Source organism: Grampus griseus (genome assembly GCF_964374135.1).
Source record: "Grampus griseus genome assembly, chromosome: 5".
Lineage (NCBI taxonomy): Eukaryota > Metazoa > Chordata > Mammalia > Artiodactyla > Delphinidae > Grampus > Grampus griseus.
The window spans coordinates 83,859,960-83,879,912 of record NC_138998.1 but is presented as its reverse complement, the minus strand read 5'-3'; the positions used below and the strand labels follow the sequence as shown (position 1 = coordinate 83,879,912).

The following is a 19,953-nucleotide window of genomic DNA, read 5'->3' as shown; positions in this document are numbered from 1 at the left end:
AAAATCAATCCTCGACTAGGATAGTATAATCCTTTAATAAATTGAGTCCTGGGGCCCAGTTGTTATTCTGCTTTCTGAGCGGCCAATGGAAACTGGTCTCCTCCCTGGAGCTGCTTCTGTTGTTAAGTGCTGCTCAAGGATCTCATGGGGCAGGAAGTTATAGATACACTTTTGCTGTCTTTCATCTGCTTATCCACAGACAATGCAAGAAAGTACATTGCTGTGTAGTTTATATTTATCACACTGTTCTATTAAGCCTAATTATAATACTGTTCTACTTGAATACTACCAACATAGCAGTAGCATTCATACTTTAATGCCTAATATTAAATTTATTATAGAAATGACATATCTTTTTTAAGCCATTCCCAGAAAGTATGGATAGCAGTATATATTGAATATATTTTAATGCCCAATTCCTTAGTCCCTTAACAGCAAAGCCAACTCTGTTCTTATGGGTTTGCTGTGAAATTAATTTTCTCTTTTAATCTTTTCTCCTTCACTGTACTCTTATGTGACTTTTATCTCTCTTTTTTCTTTCCCTTTCCCCTTTAGTTACTGGTCTTAAGAGATGGGTGAGTTCTCTTCCTTGAGGTGATGGGGCAGGTATTGTCTGGGGAAACTAACTGGGTTTGACTCCTTTCCTTTTCACACCCCAAAGAACTGACTGTTCTATTATTTTTGTCCTTTGTCCCCTTTCTCTTCGACCTAAGTGATTCACATGTTGTTAATTGTCTGTGAGTTCTTTTTTTGTGATGTTCTTCATAAATTTATTGTTCATTAATGTATAAGAAGATGACTTTAGGATAGTCTGTGTTATCTACCAATATTTTTTGGACTGAATTGGAAATGTGATACAAACATAATAATTTTTTCAAGAAGCAATATTTCAAAGTGTCTTCATTATTAAAGATCTCATTGTTTGCTTTTTAGGGGTTAGGGAAAGAGGAACCCCAAAGTGAGAAACAGATCAAAAGTCCTTCACTAACTTCAGAAAAGAGGTTAAGTAGACTGTCATCAAAATCACTGGACTTGAATAAAAATGAATATCTTTCTTTGGACAAAAGCAGTACTTCAGATTCTGTTGATGAAGGTAAAGAATTTCTTATAAATTTTAGTAAAATTTCAGTTACGTCTTTTAATGTTTACTTTTATATTAGATGTGTGCAAATTGAGCATTTGTTTTTTGCAGTAGATACAGTCTCACTCTATAATGAACCAAAAAAGGATGGAAGTTAATAAGAAATAGAGGAAAGGGGCTGCTAAATCTAACCTCTCTCCACTTTTCAGAAGCCTGGAATTTGAAAATCTTCATCACGTTTAGCTTTTAATGTCCCAAGCCTTAAGATGGGGGAGATGAAGCAGTAGCAAGGGAAAAGCAATTTTTTTCTTTTTATCCATGACTCATTTGTAACTGGATGTTGTGCTTCTAATCTCCCTCACTTGTTTTTCTCCTCCTCCAACCTCCTTCCCCTCTGGCAACCACTTGTTTGTTCTCTGTATCTATGACTCTGTTTCTGTTATGTTTGTTCATTGTTTTGTTTTTTTAGGTTCCACATATAAGTGAAAGCGTACAGTATGTGTCTTTGTCTGACTTATTTCACTAAGCATAATACGCTCTAGGTCCATCTATGTCAAAAACGGCAAGATTTCGTTCTTTTTTTATGGTTGAGTAATATTCCATTGTGTGTGTGTGTGTGTGTGTGTGTATATATATATATGTGTGTGTGTGTACACACACACACACACCCACACACACACCCACACACACCACACCTTCTTTATCCATTTATCCATTTACCTTCTTTATCCATTTATCTGTTGATGGGCACTTAGGTTGCTTCCATATCTTGGCTACTGTAAATAATGCTACAGTGAACATAGTGGGGTGCATATATCTTATTGAATTAGTGTGTTCGTTTTCTTCAGATAAATACCCAGGAGTGGAATTGCTGGGTTGTATGGTAGTTCTATTTTTAATTTTTTGAGGAACCTACATACTATTTTCCATAGTAACTGCACCAGTTTACATTCCCACCAACAGTGCACAAGGGTTCCCTTTTCTCCACATCCTCCCCAGTACTTGTCATTTGCTGTCTTTTTGATGACAGCCATTCTGACAGGTGTGGGGTGGTACCTCATTGTAGTTTTGGTTTGCATTTCCCTGATGATTAGTGATGTTGAGCATCTTTTCATGTGCCAGTTGGCCATCTGTATGTCTTCTTTGCAAAAATGTCTATTCAGGTCCTCTACTCATTTCATTTTTTAATCAGGTGGTTTTCAGTTGTTGAGTTGTATGAGTTCTTTGTATATTTTGGATGTTAACCCCTTATCAGATATATTGTTTGCAAATGTCATCTCCCATTCTAGTCAGCCTTTTCATTTAGATTATAGTTTCTTTCACTGTGCAAAAGCTTTTTAGTTTGATCTAGTCCCATTTATTTAGTTTTGCTTTTATTTATCTTGCCAGAGGTGATATACACAAAAAAATACTGCTAAGAAAGCTGTCAAAGAATATACTGCTTATGTTTTCTTCTAGAAGTTTTATGGTTTCAGGTCTTACATTCGAGTCTTTAATACCATTTGAGTTTAAAAAAATCATAATAAAAATCTTCATGGTGTAACACTATAATTTTACTACTTTCCTTAACCACAAAAAAAAAAAAAGAGAAAGAGAGAGAGATTCAAAAGTAGAGAATATAATAAAAATAAAAAGCAGTTGCTTAAGGGAAACTTTATAGCAAATCATATTCTCTTTACTTTCTCTTAAGTTAGAACCAATAACCTAGGGCTTGTCATGCTTATCAAATGGGCATTTCAAGGAATTTTTTTCTTTTTAGCTCTAAGATTATTGACACTGAAGTCAGTGAAGTGAGGAGACAATGGGAAAGTTCTAGGGTAGTGACTACTTTCAAATTTCAAGAACGGAGTAATGCCAGTGGAGTTTTGCTATACCTGCTTTTGTACCAGCATGTTATATTAATATTCCTGCCAGAATATTGGTGATGGGGATGTTGTAGTGGTTTGGATCTGTCTGGCATGATTGTATTTGCTAGTCCACTTACTGTTCGGCTTAGACCTGGTTTGGGAACCCCTGAAGGCTGTTTACTAAATCCATGAAGACTAAAACTAGATCCAAGGCAAATCGAAATCAAATCCAAATCACGTCCAAATCTAAGATCAAATCCAAATCCAAAACAAAACCAAGACCAAATCCTTGAAAACCAAATCCAAATCAGATTCAACCTTGGTTTGGAAACACTGAAGCATCTCTGATGAAAACTAAACCCACGCTCTTAAAAATGTAAATAAAAATAAACAAGTCCCTAAAATATCATAGAATGCATTAAGAAGACAGTTGATGTGTTCTTTTGAAAAGATAGTTGACAGGAAGTTTTTTTTATTAAAGGGTCAAGCACCAGGAATGACTAGACTCTCTTGGTGTCTTTACCATTCATGCTTGGGTACGCAGCCCTGTGAATTAGTTATCCCCTGCCTGCTTGAACCTCTAACTGTAGGAAGATCTACTCTGGCACCCAGTGGCCAGACACGTAAGTGACAGCAAAACGGGGATTTTTTTTTTCCCCCCTTCTTTCTCACCTGCTCTTTTATAAGAATGGTCCTTTAAAAAAAATGCCTTACTTTCTTTATTGAGTTCCTATAAAATTAACATTAATGATTAAAGGGTAACATTAAAACTCACATAAGCTGTGTCTTTATCTAGAAATAAACAAAGAATAATAGTGTTGTAGTTTCTGTATTGCATGTGAGCCCTAATCACCCATTTTTAGAAAATGGAAGATAAAAAAAATTGTGTGTCCTTAGTTACTCAGTTAAACTCCAAATTACCTAATTTTCTTGCATACCTACCTAATACATTTTTCACACATCCTCAAAATACTGTCAACATCTGGTTTAAGTTTTATTCATGTCCAGGTCCTTTTCATACTTATGTCTCAATTTTCCCACGATTTCCACTGGCCACTTTCAAACTTATATGCTTGAAATAGTATTTCTTCTTTATTGGAAATAGTAACCTGCTACTAAGTTGAGCAGTGTTCCTTTCCCCATTTAAAATGCCACCTGCTAGCTTAATAAATTTCCAGCAATATTATTGGTGATGTTATTTAGGTAGGAAGCTTTAAAGTACCATGAATTTAATAAATAAATAATCCCAGGGACTTCCTTGGTGGTCCAGCGGTTAAGACTCCACGCTCACACTGCCGGGGTCCGGGTTCGATCCCTGGTCAAGGAACTTGATCCCGCATGCATGCCGCAACTAAAGATCGTGCACGTCGCAACCAAGATTCCACATGCCGCAACTAAGACCCGGCACAGCCAAATAAATAAATATTAAAAAAAATAATCCCAGGTGGAAATAGTTTATTTCATATCATTACTTCCTCAAACACATTTACATACAAAAAGTATTATTGTTAATTTCCAGCAGCAATACCACAGATTATGTTTTATCAGTCATGATATAGAACATTTTATCGAATAATGGAGTTTAAATGAAATATGAAGATATTGTGTTGAAATATTTATATAAGTGTAATTTATGTCCTTCTTAAATGTGAACAGGAAACTTACTTTTGGAAAATTATAGTTCCAGGACTCCTTAGAGAAATGGCTGCTTCTAGGGCCCAGTTGGGGAATATACAAAATGAACCTGGAACATCTTGTAGTGCCAGAATATAAAGAAGTGCTTGAAAAAGAAAAAAAGAGGCATGTCGAAAGGACATAGGAGTCAACCTGAAAGAGCTTCTAATGGCCAAACAAAAAAAAAGTGAGCAGCAAAATAAATAATGATAATACTGCATTATAACCTAAAGTATAAAATAATTATTCATAAGTCCATACTGATACCAATGATTGAATAAATATATAAATGGGGGAGCAAGCACGAGTCTTCCTTACAGAGTTCCAAATAATATATGTAGATACTCCCCCTTCCAGGAGGTGGAGCTTAATTCTCCTCCCCTTGAGTATGGGCGGAACTTAGTGACTCATTTCTAACAAATAGAATGTGGAAAGAGGAAAATAATACTTTTGAAGTGGAGAAGCCTGCCAGACACCACCAAGTGATCAAGGTTAACATCACCGTAAGTCATGCGGATATGTGTACACCCTGAGTTTGAAGAGAAGGGTACTTCATCTCTGTGGTATTCTTCCCCAAAATCCAAACCCCAGTCTAATCATGAAAAAAACCCACCTCAGATGAACCCTAATTGAGGGACATTCTATATAATACCTGACCTGTCCTTTTCAGATGTATAAGGGCACTGAAAAACAAGGAAAAAGTGAGGGACTGTCATAGATAGGAGGAGACTAAGAAGATAACAACTAAATTCAACATGGGACTTTGGGTTGGGTTCTTGAACAGAAAGGGACATTACTGGAAAAAATAGGAATAAAGCCTAGTTTAGTTAATTGTACCTCTAAAATTCTTAAAAAATAAAAAGTTTAAAAATATGATTGCAAATTTAAAGTCCTATAAATAAAAGTAGACCCTAAGATTTTTTGCGTTTTCAATAGTCACTTATTCATTCAAAAAGTTATTTAACACTTACTGTGTGCCAGACATGTAATGTACTTAGGTGTTTGAAATCAACATGATCCCTGTCCACATAGAACTTAGAGTCTAGTGCAGGAGAGAGACAATACACAAGTCACTAAGCCAATAAAAATATAATTACAAGTTGGGATAAGTTCTGTGAAGGTGACGAGCAGGATTAATAGAATCACGTGTACTTGTTTGTTTCTTTGTGAATACATGAATTATTTTTACAATGAACATGTATTACTTCTATGTCAGAAAAAGCTATTTCTCAAGCCTAATTAGGAAGTTGCCTCACAGAACCTTAGTTAATTGCCTAGTTTCAGTGATTCATTTCTATGCCCACGTAGCCATTACTTGAAATTGCAGTGAATAGCTTTTGCCTACACATAGTATTGTTGCAGGGAGAAGGTAAATCAGTATCTACCCGATGTCCCTAAGTTCTTTGCACCTGTAGCAAAATAGGGAGACACAAACCATTTCATGAGGGAGAAAAACCAACAGCTGGGGTGAAGGCAGAGCTAGAAGAGTTTTTCTGATGCTTAAACCACTATCTTTTACTTTAAGTGACTGCTTCTCATGGCTTAACATGGACAGATGCTTGACACAGATAATTCTTAGAGCTTGATTTGTGAACTGTGGGGAGCTTTTGTCACAGTTGTCATTCTGTACTGACAGGCATAATCCTTGAAATAATAAATAATCCCAGCCCTGAAATCATTAAAATTTCACATTGGATTGCTTTATTCTATTTCCTTTATTCTACCAGGCTCCTATTCCTAGATGTCCCTTTTTTTTTTCATTTCCTTTTAATTCTTCTAAGTTAAACTCCTTGAACTATAGAATAGAGGTTTAGTTTGTGTGCTCTGGAGCTACGGTGAATTAAAATTCCCATTCAGTCACTCACTAGCCACAGAGCTTCGGCGAGTTTCAGCAATTCTCTCAGTGTCTCAGTTTTCTCCTCTGTACGATGGAGATGAAGATGTTAATACCTCTTATCTCACAGGATTGCTGTGAGGATAAGATGAGTGAATATTTGTAACGTGCTTAGCACAATACCTGCCATATGCTAAGCACCATAGATTCCTGGGCTCTTTTATGCAGTGTTTCCAGGGAACATGAGGAGAGGTGAGCAGATGTTTCTTCTTCATTTGCTACCAGGAGTTTTCAACATAATTATCGCTGTCAAATTCTTAGAAAAATGTAATATTCCATTGGGCTTTATTTAGCTTTGAAGAATACTTTTCAGAAGGATTTCTTTTAATGTGTGGTATTGAGAGTAGGTAGTGGATACAGTGATACTTGTCTTGGGGGAGTGAGCTTCAAGTCAAATCTGAAACACTGTTCAGGCTAGTAAGTTAGTGACTGCAGCAGAGAGATATTTGAGTCATTCATGACTTAGTAATTACCGAATGTTTGCGTATTCAGAAATGGGACCTGCTATTCACCGTGGTAGATACCACCCTATGTGTCTCGATACTGCCCTTGTCACTCTTGAAATATTTTTTTGAGTGCTCGCTTTGGCAGCACATATACTAAAACTGGAATGATACAGAGAAGATTAGTATGGCCCCTCCACAGGGATGACACACAAATTCATGAAATATTCTTTTGAATGATATATTATGGTAGTTTGATATTCAAGTTAAATATTTCTATGTCTTTTGGGTTTTGACTGAACTATTGATCATGTATAGTTTAATTACTATATACTATTATGTATAGTTATACATAGTACATATGTATATAATACCAATTTAGAGTTTTAATAGTGTCCTGTAATGTGCTGATCATTGTAATCACATTTAAAAACCATTTTGTGCCCAAAACAAACAAAACAAAACCTTGAGATTACCTTTCCTTGATTTCTTCACTCTTTGTTCCATGTTTTTTGTTTCCCCAGAAAATATTCCTGAGAAAGATCTTCATGGAAGACTTTATATCAACCGTGTTTTTCATATCAGTGCTGAGAGAATGTTTGAATTGCTGTTCACCAGTTCACGCTTTATGCAGATATTTGCCAGTTCTAGAAATATAATAGGTTGGTCTTGTGTTCTTATCTAATGATAAATTTGGGAGAATTTTATTATCCTTAGAGGCTTGAGCCTATGTAAATTGATTTATGTTGTCAAGGGGAAAATTTAGACAGGCTTCCATTTTATTTTGGTGATGTATAAACTAGTGTTTAGGTGTTTTGGCTAAAATCACACGTAAATAGTATAATTGTCCAATTAGTCAGGTCCTACCTACAATTAAGTTCAGACCCTTTGAGAACTAAAACTCCATTTATTTATTAATGTAGCAGTTTAGTTGGGTTGAACCACCTTTAAAAGGGTTCTACCGTGGAAAAATTGGATTCTAGTAGAGTATAAATTGGTGCAATCACTTTGCTAAATGGTTTGGCAGTATCTACTAAAGCTGACGCCGCGATTCTACTATTAGGTATATATAACCTTCAGAAATGGGTACATGTGTATTCTGAATGACATGTACTGCAGTGTTCATAGCAGCATTATTTATAATGGCCCCCAAACTCAAAACACAGCCCAAATATCCACCAATAATAGAATGGATAAACAGACTGTGTACGTTCACACAAAAGAATACTGTATAGCAATGAAAAAAAACCCCTGCTACTTATAATAGTACGAGTAAATCTTACTGATATTCTGTAGTATTAAGCAAAAGAAGCCAGACACAAAAGAGTACATACTGTGATTTCTTTATATTAAGTTAAAAAACAGGTAAAACTTATTTATGGGCATAAAATCAGCATACTAGTTAACTGCAGTTGGTAATTGGGTGGGTAAAGACTGGGAGGGGGCTTCTGGGATGCTGATAAAGTTCTCTGTCTTGATCTGGGTAGTGGTACACGTGTGTGTTTTCTCTGTGCAAATTCACGGAAATTTGAGATTGCAGTGTCTATGGTCTACCTTAATGAAAATACCAAAAAAAAAAAAAATCCAGTTAGGAAGTTAGTTATAAAAAAGATTTTATTGATTATGTATTAAAGGTTCTATTTTGGTAAACATCTCAAATAAGCTTATAGTCAATTTGAAATTGAATTTATCCTAAATATTTCAAGATATTTTAGAAACTTTGGGAGCATGTGGTTTAGCTTGCTATATAAAATTAGAAATCAGCAGTGGCAGAGATCCATATAAGCTGAGTCATTCGACATAGTCAAAGAGGAAGTTATTCTACAATCAATTTAAATATAGTCTATAATTTAGCCATTTTATTAACGATTAGATGTTATTCCTTTATTTGAAACTTTTATGTAAACATAATTACATATTCATAGATTATATCATTGATATAGGTTCAGTTGTAAAGAGTAATTTTTCCTTATTATTTATAGTAGAGTAGCAAAGCAGTTTCTAATTGATAGCTATTGAGTCTTGTGATTATATTAAGAATGTCATGTTTTTAAAAATCATTACTTTTTTCAGTTCTTCCAGTTTTTTTTTTTAACTTATTGATTTTATTTATTTTTGGCTGCATTGGGTCTTCGTTGCTGTGTGTGGGCTTTCTCTAGTTGCGGAGAGCGGGGGCTACTCTTTGTTGCGTTGCGCGGGCTTCTCATTGCGGTGGCTTTTCTTATCGCGGAGCACTGGCTCTAGAGCGCAGGCTCAGTAGTTGTGGTGCACGGGCTTAGTTGCTCCGTGGCATGTGGGATCTTCCTGGACCAGGGCTTGAACCCGTGTACCCTGCATTGGCAGGCGGATTCTTAACCATTGAGCCACCAGGGAAGCCCCAGTTCTTCCAGTTTTAAAAATGTATAATACCTGAGGGATATAAATCTTTTCACTCAGTAGCTTATATTTAACTTATTATATCTGTTTTGAATCTATTTTGTATCTTTTTGCCATTCATGTCTACCTGGAGAACTTGCTATTTCAGAAGAGTAGGATACATAATTTCTCTTAATTTTCTAAGATGATGCCTGTTGATACTGCACCACTATTTTTATGGCTGCAAAGGCCCACAAGAAACTAGCATGTTATTCCACGCTGGTACTAAATGAAGTTTGTTTTTTGAATCATAACTGCATTTGGTGTCTGATATCATATCTAGCTTCAATATGGATGACTGTGTTTGCTATCTGATGCTATAAATGGCTTTGGGGAGCAAAGGCTTCTGGCTAATCACAAGTGTAAATAGTGATAGGCATGTTGCCTTTAGACCTAGAATTAGTCAGAAGGTTTGCCCCAAAAGAGATAATCTGCTTCTGATTGCACGCTATTATGTTATCTTCTGAACTTGTTACCTAGTAATCAAAGTTGTGTTTCTTGAGAATGGATCTCAAAGTCTCCTTTCTAAAAATATCAAGAATTTAATGGGAAAGTTTAGTATGGTCAGTTATTTGTGGATTTAACCTAATTTCAGCATTAAAATGGCTACTGCTGGATCTATTTTTTAATAATGATTTAAAATTATTAAAAATGATGGTAATTCTTAATAATTTTCAATAAAAATTATCTAAATTGGATTCTTCTAAATCTTTGTTTACTATTGTATGACACTACTTTTGTAATTCAAAGCTCAGTTTTAAGTCTTTTTATTCAACTTTTTAATTTTGAAAAACATGTAAACCTTCAGAAAAGTTGCATGAATAGTATAATAAAACCTATACCCATTACCTAGATTCACCAATCTTTTTTCTTGTGGTAAAATGTACATAACATAAAATTTACCGTTTTAGCCGTTTTTAAGTACAATTCCGTGGCATTAAGTACATTCACATTTTGTTGTGCAGCCATCTCTAGAAGTTTTTCATCTTCCCAAACTGAAACTCTGTACCTATTAAACAATAACTGTCCACTTCCCCCTCTCCCCAACTCCTGATGACCACTGTTCTACTCTCTGTCTCTGAAGTAGACGATGTTCTGGCACATTATGTTCAGTAGGCTTGTTGGCAACATTGGTGAAGATACAAGTGGAAGAGACACCTTATCTTTGTTGATAGTTGCTTTGTTGAATGGTGTGCAGTTTTAATGGCAGAATTCAATGATATCTTTAAATTCTGTTGCTGATTAACAATGGACTATTTGTATAATTTTTCTGAAACAGGCTGACCTATGACTAAAATGATCTTTTGAAAAGTATTTTATAATTAATTTTATATCTCTTTCTTGGACAACTGAATAAATCATTTTTACAGCAAATTCTGTATTGTAGATCCCATGGTTTGTAATGTTGCCTTTTTAATTTGCTTGCACAATTTTTCTAGATACGCAAAAGGCAGCTTCAGGATCCCTTATTAAATCTCTAGGCCTAAGTAAATGAAAGAAGTTGAGCAAAATTGGATATATCATAAAGCCTTGCTTCAATCCTTTGATGATGGGTAGTGGGTTAGATAAATGCTCCTATGTTTTAGGACATTGATGAATAGCAGCCAGATATACTAATTGCCTAAATCCACTGTGCCAACAGCATTAGCCAGCTTAGTCAGATCTTTGAATAGAGTTCATGATGCTGTTACCTATATTTTCCTAGTGTTTCGCTTGTTAAAGGACCTTTGTTAATGTGTGGTGCTATGTTCTAAAGATACGTTTCCGTTCAGAGTGTATTTTTACTCACTGTGTTGTTGCTAAGTAAATAAAAGAGAATTTTGACCAAGATCTTGCCATAAATGCAGAGAGATTATTCTATAGCTTTCTTCATATAGAAAAGGTTACATGGTTTATTTATATTCCGTTGCTCCCTCCTTGATTAAAGATCTCAGCAGATAAACCATTAACACTACATGATTTCTCATCGACGTGATTTCCCCACAAGTTGGGATCAGATCATATTGCTGCATAATTCAAGATCTTGTCCTCAGTGATGGAAATGTTGAAGTGTTCTATCTCTGTTTAATAAGGCCAGCACCGTTACTTCTCTTTGTACGTACTGGGGACTTTAAAAAGAAGCCTACTGATGAAATGACTTTTAATTTTATCTTCTAGAGAAAAGAAAAAAGTTTTTTAATAGACTACAACTTAGAAGTAAATGGATCAGAGATGGGGCGTATGTCACATACAAGAAGAGTGCCTAACATGTGATTTTACTCTTGTTTAATGTTAAACTAATAACACAGTGATAAGGAAGTTAGGATTGGTCAAAAATAAAAATTGAAATAATCCAAAAACTCCCTCTTTGATTCCATTCCAAGCCATACCCCTCAAATTTCTAGAACTAACTCTTTTTATATTTGCTGTGATTAGATATAGTATCTACCCCTTGGAATGTAGAGCCTGGAGGTGACCAACTGAGAACCATGACCTACACTATAGTCCTTAATAATCCACTAACTGGAAAGTGCACCACGGCCACTGAAAAGCAGGTATGTCTATGCTGCCAGTATTCCAAAAGAATCATGCATGGGGGAAGAGGGAAGATGCCTGTCATAGGTCCTAGTCACCAATTTACAGGACAGTTTCAACAAATAAACGGCAAGGAAAAAAATAGAGGAGAAACTGTGTACAGGTTAAAAGAGATTTAAGAGGTATATCAACCAAATTAACTCAATCCTAATTCAGACAAACCAACTGTAAAAGGGTATTTCTGAGATTTAAGGAATTGTTCATTTTTATGTGCAATAATGGTATTGTAGCTATATTTTAAAGAAGAGAATATTTATCTTTTAAAGGGATATACTGAGGAATTTATAAAGAGATATACTGATGTATTTTTGGATGAAATTATGCTGGTATCTAGGGTGTTGTTTAAAAGTAATCTAGTCAGGCAGAGGATGGGAGTAGAGGGAGGGAATATGGGGAGAGGTACAGATGAAACAGGACTGGGCAGGAGTTAATATTGTTGAAGCTGGTTGATAAGCTTATGAGGGTTTATTGTATAATGTTCATTTCTACTCTTGTATATGTTTGAACTTTTCCATAATAAATGGTTTTTAAAAGGACACTACTGGAATCTGATTTACTGGATCATGTCAAGGGTTAGAGCCAAATAACTAGATGGCTGCTGTGACATATGAGGAAGAGATTGTAAGATATTTAATGCTCTGTCTACTGTGTGACCAGCATGTCACTGTCATACAGTGGGGTTTATGTTTGGCCAGTTGTTGTTGACATATAGTATAACTGTTCTGCAAAGTTAGAAAATATTTATTAACATCTGAATTAGTTGTGCCATCATAGTTTTTGTCCGTCAGTGTTCAAAAGGACTTAAATATTTTTCTTCCAAAGATTTTCAAACATTTAAGAGAAGTTTTGTATTTTGAATTGGAGGGTCTTTGATAACCTTAGAGGATGGGCAGAATCGGTAAGGTGAAAATGAGAAAGATTTGGCCAGCAACCACTTCTGATGCTGTTTAGGGAAAGCAGTGTTTTGTTTGGTTGTCTCCTTCCTTCACGTTTTTGGTGAAGGGTGGTTTTGTTAAACTTTGATGAATTTTAGAGTGGGGTCCTGGCTTTGTTCAATTGAATTTTGAATTGTTTCCCTACCAGGAACATTTGCAATTCTTTATAAATTACTAACACACACGAGAGATTATGTAGTTCCTTTCTCCTCCTCATGCCTCAAAGAAAGGAAAAAAACAATTATACAGTGAAGTGACAGAGAGGTAGCAAATACTATTTCTGCAGGTCCCGTCTCAATTCATAGATCTCACAGCCAACATGGTGGCCCTTCTGGCTCTGTATATAGGCTTCTCATGTTTTTTGTAATTGGTGAGAAGGAATTCGAGTATATAGGCACTATATTGGCAAGAAATTTGATGTATTAAACATGTACATGCAAAAAAACTTAATCTTATTTTGGCAGAGACTGTATAAAGAAAGTCGGGAAGCACAATTTTACTTGGTAGATTCAGAAGTGCTGGCACACGATGTCCCCTACCATGATTACTTCTATACTCTGAACAGATACTATATCATCCGATCTTCAAAGCAGAAATGCCGGTTGAGGTGAGCTGCTGTAAATGAGTGTTTTAGTCAGGACAGGCTACATTGTGTGCTGGTAAACGTATCAATCCCAAAATCTTAGTAGTAGCCTTACACAACAAAGCTTTATTTCTTGCTTTACGTGTCCACCGGCAATCCGCAGAGGGGCGGGGATCCTTACTCAAGGACCCAGGCTGATGAAGGCTTTGACCTCCCGGGGCTGCACAATCCAGAATACGTGTCATTTCATTTGCCACTGGAAGAGAGAGCTGTAGAGCTGTGCTCGCAGTCCAGTGACCAGAAATGCTCGCAGGACCCCGTTTAATGGCAAGGGGACTGGGAGACTTGAGGAGCACGTGGTGGGCGGTAAACAGCTCTGTTGCGATGGGAGACCAGAAATGTTGGCGTGTTGAAGATGGTGCTGGGCCATCACACAACTGGCCTAGTCTCAGCTAATGTAGTGACTTGCAGCTAATGTATGACCACTAGAGATTTTTTATACGAGGCATTTAGGAAATTTAAAATTTATTTTGAGCCTTTATTGCTATTTACGTAAAGAAAATTCAGGGTTAGAGAAAGGAAAGAAATAAAATGCCAAGTTGATGAAATTTTAGCAGCGCCCAGTAATTTTTTAAAGAATGCATTATCAGTGAACAATTTTTTTTTTAATAGTCTTAATGACTTTGAATCCTTTTGGCTTTCCGCTGAATTCATTCCTACATCTAATTGTAATGTTAATAATATAATTAAAATTTGTAAATTAAATATTCTTCTTTCTTCCTTATCTATTAGAGTTTCAACAGATTTGAAATACAGAAAACAACCATGGGCCATTGTCAAATCTTTAATTGAGAAGAATTCCTGGAGTTCCTTGGCGGACTATTTCAAACAGCTTGGTTTGTAAATTTCTTGATTTATCTATTTTTGTAAAAATGGCATTTATTAACAGAATGGATGGATTCTTCGTTTGGATTCATAGCAGGAACTGGTAGGTGATGTTGGAATGACTCTTGCTGAAGTGGTTCCAACTACTCCACTTGGAATTTCAAAACTTCTCATTTTCATTGGTCTACCAAACACTTATATAATGCCTGTGATATGCCAGACGTTGTTCTGTGTGCTTTATAAATATCAACTTGTTTTTTACAACCCTGTGAGATATAAGTACTGTTATTTTTTTTTCCATTGAAACACACAGAGAGAGAGGTTAAGTGACTTGTCCAAGATCACACAGTTAGGAGCTGTCACACTCCCTCCCTCTGTAAGGAGCCAAGGAAGCTGACTGCAGTGAGGGACTGGGTAATCCGGTCACAAGTATGCACTTGTACCCACGAAGGTCTGGAGCCTCCTCAGGCCCACATCTCCCTTACCAATGCAGCTCTCCTGGGTTTACGCAGGCCTACCTAGCAATGGTACCACGTACATGTGTGGATTTGGTGGAGGTGGGTACTAGACTGGGGAGGTGATGTAGTTGTTCTGTTTGGATATTCTTTAAAATATACATGAGGAAAAAACATATATATATACATATGTGAGCATAATTAATTTTAGTTAAAGGAAAGGTGGTGGCCAGTCAACTCAGGGTAATTTAAGGCTTCATCATCCAGCTTGTTGATTATTTATTTTCCTTGTTTCCTTGTCTTTGGTTATTTGATTATTAAGCTCCGGATCACTAGAAAAATGAAATTCAGAAATGAGTTTGGCCACTAGATAATGAACTTCTACTGAAAAATCTGGTGAAGGGAAAGGTTAAAACAAATGTGGAAAATGAGGTTTTTATTGATAGGTTGTTGGCAGATTTTCTTTACTAGTGCTTCCTTTTTTGCAAACCCTCATTGTAAATTAGAACTATTATATGCTTCCCCTTCCTTTGAGATTGACAATCAAGTACTATAATCTATCTTGGAAATCTTTCTAATGATCCAGTGTAAGTGGGTTGTTTCCATAACTGAAATCTCTACATTAATATTTAATATAGCACATGGCAGATTTGCTCTGATGATCCTGTCATTAATTAATACAGTTCATTCTTCCTAGAATAATGCAGCCTCATTATGGGATCATCATACAAAACTTTTCATTAAGAGTAAAGTTTGAATCTAGGCCATAAGAATCTGAGTACTAGTTAAAGAAAGTTACCGAGGTCTAAAAAAAAGCAAACTGAGAACAAAACAGTGACCAACCCCCCAGTATCTTATAGTTGAGAAGGTTTCTCCACTATCTAAAGACTTTTTTCTTCTTAGAATCAGATTTGTTAATGGAAGAATCTATGGTAAATCAGCCCATTGAAGACCCTGGAAAACTTAGTGGCCTACGAAGGAGAAGGCGAACAGTCAACAGAACAGCAGAAACAGCTCCTAAACTTTCTTCTCAGCGTTCTTCTGGAGACCTGGGCTTAGATGCCAAAGGGGATATTACAGGTAGCTGTTACCTGGTAAACAGAGATGAAAGTTTTTTTTCCTTATAAGTTTATTTTATATGAAGCCAAATATGCCTCTTGTTTATAAGACATGTCAGTTAGGAGGTCTCCCTTTCTCCTCTCCTTTTCCAATAATGTTTGTCGAACTCTGGTTTCCTTAAAGAAAACCAATATATAAGTATAAAGGAGCAGTTACAAAATGGCAGGCATGTGGCTAGTAGAAGTATTTTACTGGGCCCACGTGGTATTTTAAACCTTGGACATTTTTATATAGAATCTCAGATCTGGCAGCCCTGGACCCACATCCCTTCGTAGCAGCAGGTGGTTGGAGCTTAGTAGTAGCTGCCCCATTTGACCGAGCGTGCACTCTCCCCAGGTCACCAGTCCCCACGACTCTTAACCTATTGCTGGACGCTTCACTCATTAACTTCCTGCCTAGCATTTGTACACATTTGATTTCTACTCTTGAATCTACTACCATGTTTGTATGCTTTTAATCCTTATGTACTATCAGGGCCAGCCTAGCAAAACTGCAGAGATAGAAGGTGACTTTGATTATCTCTACTCTCAATTTTGAAGACATCTTGCCCCTACTAACTGTTGTTCCCTCCCTCTCAGTGCTATAAAGCTGTCATACCTTCTCATCCTTCTACATTATCAGATCCTTTTCTAAGGTTTACATCTTAGTGTGAATATGTTTTTCTACCATTTCAACTTAATAGCTCTTTAATTTGGGGACTTGGCAACAAAATTTGGGAAACAGAGAACAGGTGAGGATGATTAAAAAAGTTTTTTTTCAAGGAGGGAAGCATTATACGTAAAACTATTTCAAATATTATTTGCAGAGATGGAACTTAGCTAGAGATCATACATGATATATTGAATTGCTTGTTTAATTTTAGAACAAATTAATCTGTAATATAGGCCAAATTTGCAGAACTGATAACAGGGTTTCTTTTTGTAGATTTGTTTACTAATACTCAGGATATCAAAAGTCAGAAGAGGGGTGCAGGGAATTCACTGTAAATCACTTTGTCTTTACAAATAATTTAAAAAACTTCTTTTCCAGTACTTTTCAAATGAAATTAAACAATCCTGATTCTAAATCGGCCTTTTTTTGTAATTTGCAGGAAAGAAAAAGGAAATTGAAAGCTATAACACCATCCTTATTGTGGTGATGAGTATTTTGTAAGTATTTGTGTTGAACGCTTAGTTTGCTTGTGTCCTCACTTATCTTTTAATGGTTTCCAAAAGAATTTGAATGTATTTGTATATTGTTATATAGAAATTATCACAATTTGACCAATTTTGGCCTACAAAAACAGTAATTTTATATGCTTCAGTCTGATAGTTTTTGAATGATTTTCAGAAGAACTGTTAAATTCGAGGGAATACCAAATACACGTTCAGTAAATGTTTTTTAAAGTAAATCTGATTTGTTTCTACCATCATAGATTTTTAGAGAAGTACCATAAATTTAAAGGGAATTTTTTTTTTTTTTTTTTTTGCGGTACGCGGGCCTCTCACTGTTGTGGCCTCTCCCGTTGCGGAGCACAGGCTCTGGACGCGCAGGCTCAGCGGCCATGGCTCACGGGCCCAGCCGCTCCGCGGCATGTGGGATCTTCCCGGATCGGGGCACGAACCCGTGTCCCCTGCATCGGCAGGCGGACTCTCAACCACTGCGCCACCAGGGAAGCCCAAGGGGATATTTTTATATGCAGGCTGATGAAATCCCAACAATGCTATTTTATTTACTCTACTTGATTAGACCAGTGGTCCTTACCCTTTACTGTGCATAAGAATCACTTGCTGAAATACAGATTTCCCAGCCCCAGTCCTACAGATCGAGTCAGTGGGTCTTGAGTAGGGATCAGGAATCAGTAGTATTCTAAAACACACGTGCAGGTTATTCTGATGCAAATGATCTGAGGATTGTAGGGTGAGAAATACTGGGGCAATTAGTCTGAATCTCAGTGTTCTACTGGAATCTACTCAGCCAGTCTTATTTAGACTACTGTTTTCTCCATGGCTGTACTTGGATCTTGACGTAGTCCATCACATTTAATTGAATTAGTTCTGACTGGATGATACACTCTGGATTTTGGAATGAAGTTCTTATACCAGCTGTTTTTTCTAATTATAGATTTCAGAACATACAAAATGTTTGTTGTGCCTTTTGAGTTTTATAAAAGATTTTCATATTCTGCTTCCATTGGTTTGCTGTGACGATTTTGAATAGTAAATATTATCTGTGATCTTTTGTATTACTTTGTAGAAGATTTACAGTCAGATGTTGAAATGTTGATCTATACCCCATTTCAGTGACACAATAATTTCATAGATTTGATTTTCTTGCTACTACCTTAGTTTTCATTCAAGAAAAATCTTCTGGATGGATAAAAGTGAATATGATGTATTTTTAAGGGCAAGTCAATATTTTAACAGAAAAAATCAGAGAGATATGATGCCACCTATGTATTTGCATGTATGTGTAATGAGATACGTTCATTCACTTGAAATACTATTGTGAGAACCAACAGAGTAAGTTTATTTAGCAGGTAACATTTTATATATGATCCAATTAATGTATGTTTGGGATTTGAAATTTTGTCTAAGTTGAACTAGAAGAAATTTTTGCTGAACGGTGATTTTGTGAATGTGAATTTGTTTTGGCTTCTGCTGAGAGTAAGAGGTACATCATGATCTATCTAAGATCAAATCCATATTGATCTTCATTTCCTTTCTGAAGTGCAGTATTATGTATGTGTAATTGCTTAAGACAAAAGCACCCAAAAATAGATCTTGAAAGCTAACATGGTAGATTTCTCAACCGGTGGTCACACATCCACACTGGCTGGGATTGCTGGCAGAGAAGAGATGTCAGGGACAATCCCAACCTGCTTGTTTGGGGACTTTATTGTCACTAGTTATCTTCTAACTGTTCCCTCAACATCCACTGAATACTTACAAATAAGTATTTCATACAATAAAATAGGGGTAATTGATTTAAATAATAATAATTGGAAACTAGTCTGGATAATATACATTTTTGAAGGTGTTGTGTGTCTATTCTGCACTAGCAACGCTTTAGGTCTGAGTAATCGTGGATTAACCAGGTCTGATTTGCTCTGCCTAGTTTGCTGTTGCTGGTTTTATTGAATGTGACGCTGTTTCTGAAGCTGTCAAAGATAGAGTACGCTGCTCAGTCCTTTTACCGTCTTCACCTCCAGGAAGAGAAATCTGTTAAGTAAGTCTTCTTCCCTCACAACCTATTATGTCAATAATTCCTTTGCTGCAGGGAACTTAATTCCAATTTTAGAGATTTTGATCTGCCAACTATTCTCTAGTCATAAACTTTTTTGTTTACTTTTTTGTTTTATTTGCAAATTTATGGGGCACTATGATTTCTAGAGATGAAAGCCTAGAAGCTATTCCTTTGATCTTTAAGATGGGATTTTTCTTTCAGTTTAGCCTCTGATACGGTGTCAAGAGCAGAAAATATTCAAAAGAGCAAAGATCAGGCCCATCGCTTAAAAGGAGTGCTCCGGGACTCCATCGTGATGCTGGAACAGGTCAGCACCTCTGTGTACCACGTTACTTAGTAGTCATCCCAGTGAATCAGCTGCTCCTCTGGTTGTGAGAGAATATTTACTGTTCCATTATTTGAAGAAATCCCCCTCCTAGAGGCATCTACCCTTGCCAGTTTCTGGATTATACATTTTATAGTCACTGGTACTTTTTGTTTTTAACAAAATGGTAACGTACTGTACTTACCGTTGCATACCCTCTTCTTTCAATTAGTAATATATTTTGAAGATGTTTCCCTATCAGCTTGTATACATATACCTCATTCTTTTTATTGGTCCTTCTATATAAAATTTCACGCTCAATATCAGCTTTTTATAGAAGTGGTAGATTGCTCATTATTCTGTTTTATCTATTAACCATGCTCATTATTTTGTTTTTAATCTATTAACCTGCTCATTAGTTTGTTTTTATCTATTAACCATGTATCATGGAGATGCTTCCATATCCTCTTCTTTTAACAGCTGCATTAGAATTCAACTGTACATATGTGGCATAATTAT

At 36.1% G+C, this 19,953-nt stretch overlaps 1 protein-coding gene across 2 annotated transcripts in view; it reads left to right on the top strand.

Moving 5' to 3' along the window:
* Window positions 1–19,953, top strand: part of GRAMD1C (GRAM domain containing 1C) — a gene marked incomplete at both ends in the record, with an annotated part of 78,341 nt that overhangs the window by 54,947 nt on the left and 3,441 nt on the right. Inside the window, 9 exons of one of the 2 annotated variants that reach the window (XM_082654128.1) lie at window positions 934–1,093; window positions 7,464–7,601; window positions 11,770–11,888; window positions 13,328–13,470; window positions 14,239–14,342; window positions 15,690–15,866; window positions 16,996–17,053; window positions 19,002–19,112; window positions 19,332–19,437. In XM_082654128.1, coding sequence (XP_082510254.1) covers window positions 934–1,093; window positions 7,464–7,601; window positions 11,770–11,888; window positions 13,328–13,470; window positions 14,239–14,342; window positions 15,690–15,866; window positions 16,996–17,053; window positions 19,002–19,112; window positions 19,332–19,437 — 1,116 coding nt within the window. The remainder of the gene's footprint in view (window positions 1–933; window positions 1,094–7,463; window positions 7,602–11,769; window positions 11,889–13,327; window positions 13,471–14,238; window positions 14,343–15,689; window positions 15,867–16,995; window positions 17,054–19,001; window positions 19,113–19,331; window positions 19,438–19,953) is intronic. The other variant, XM_082654129.1, reaches the window with a different exon arrangement.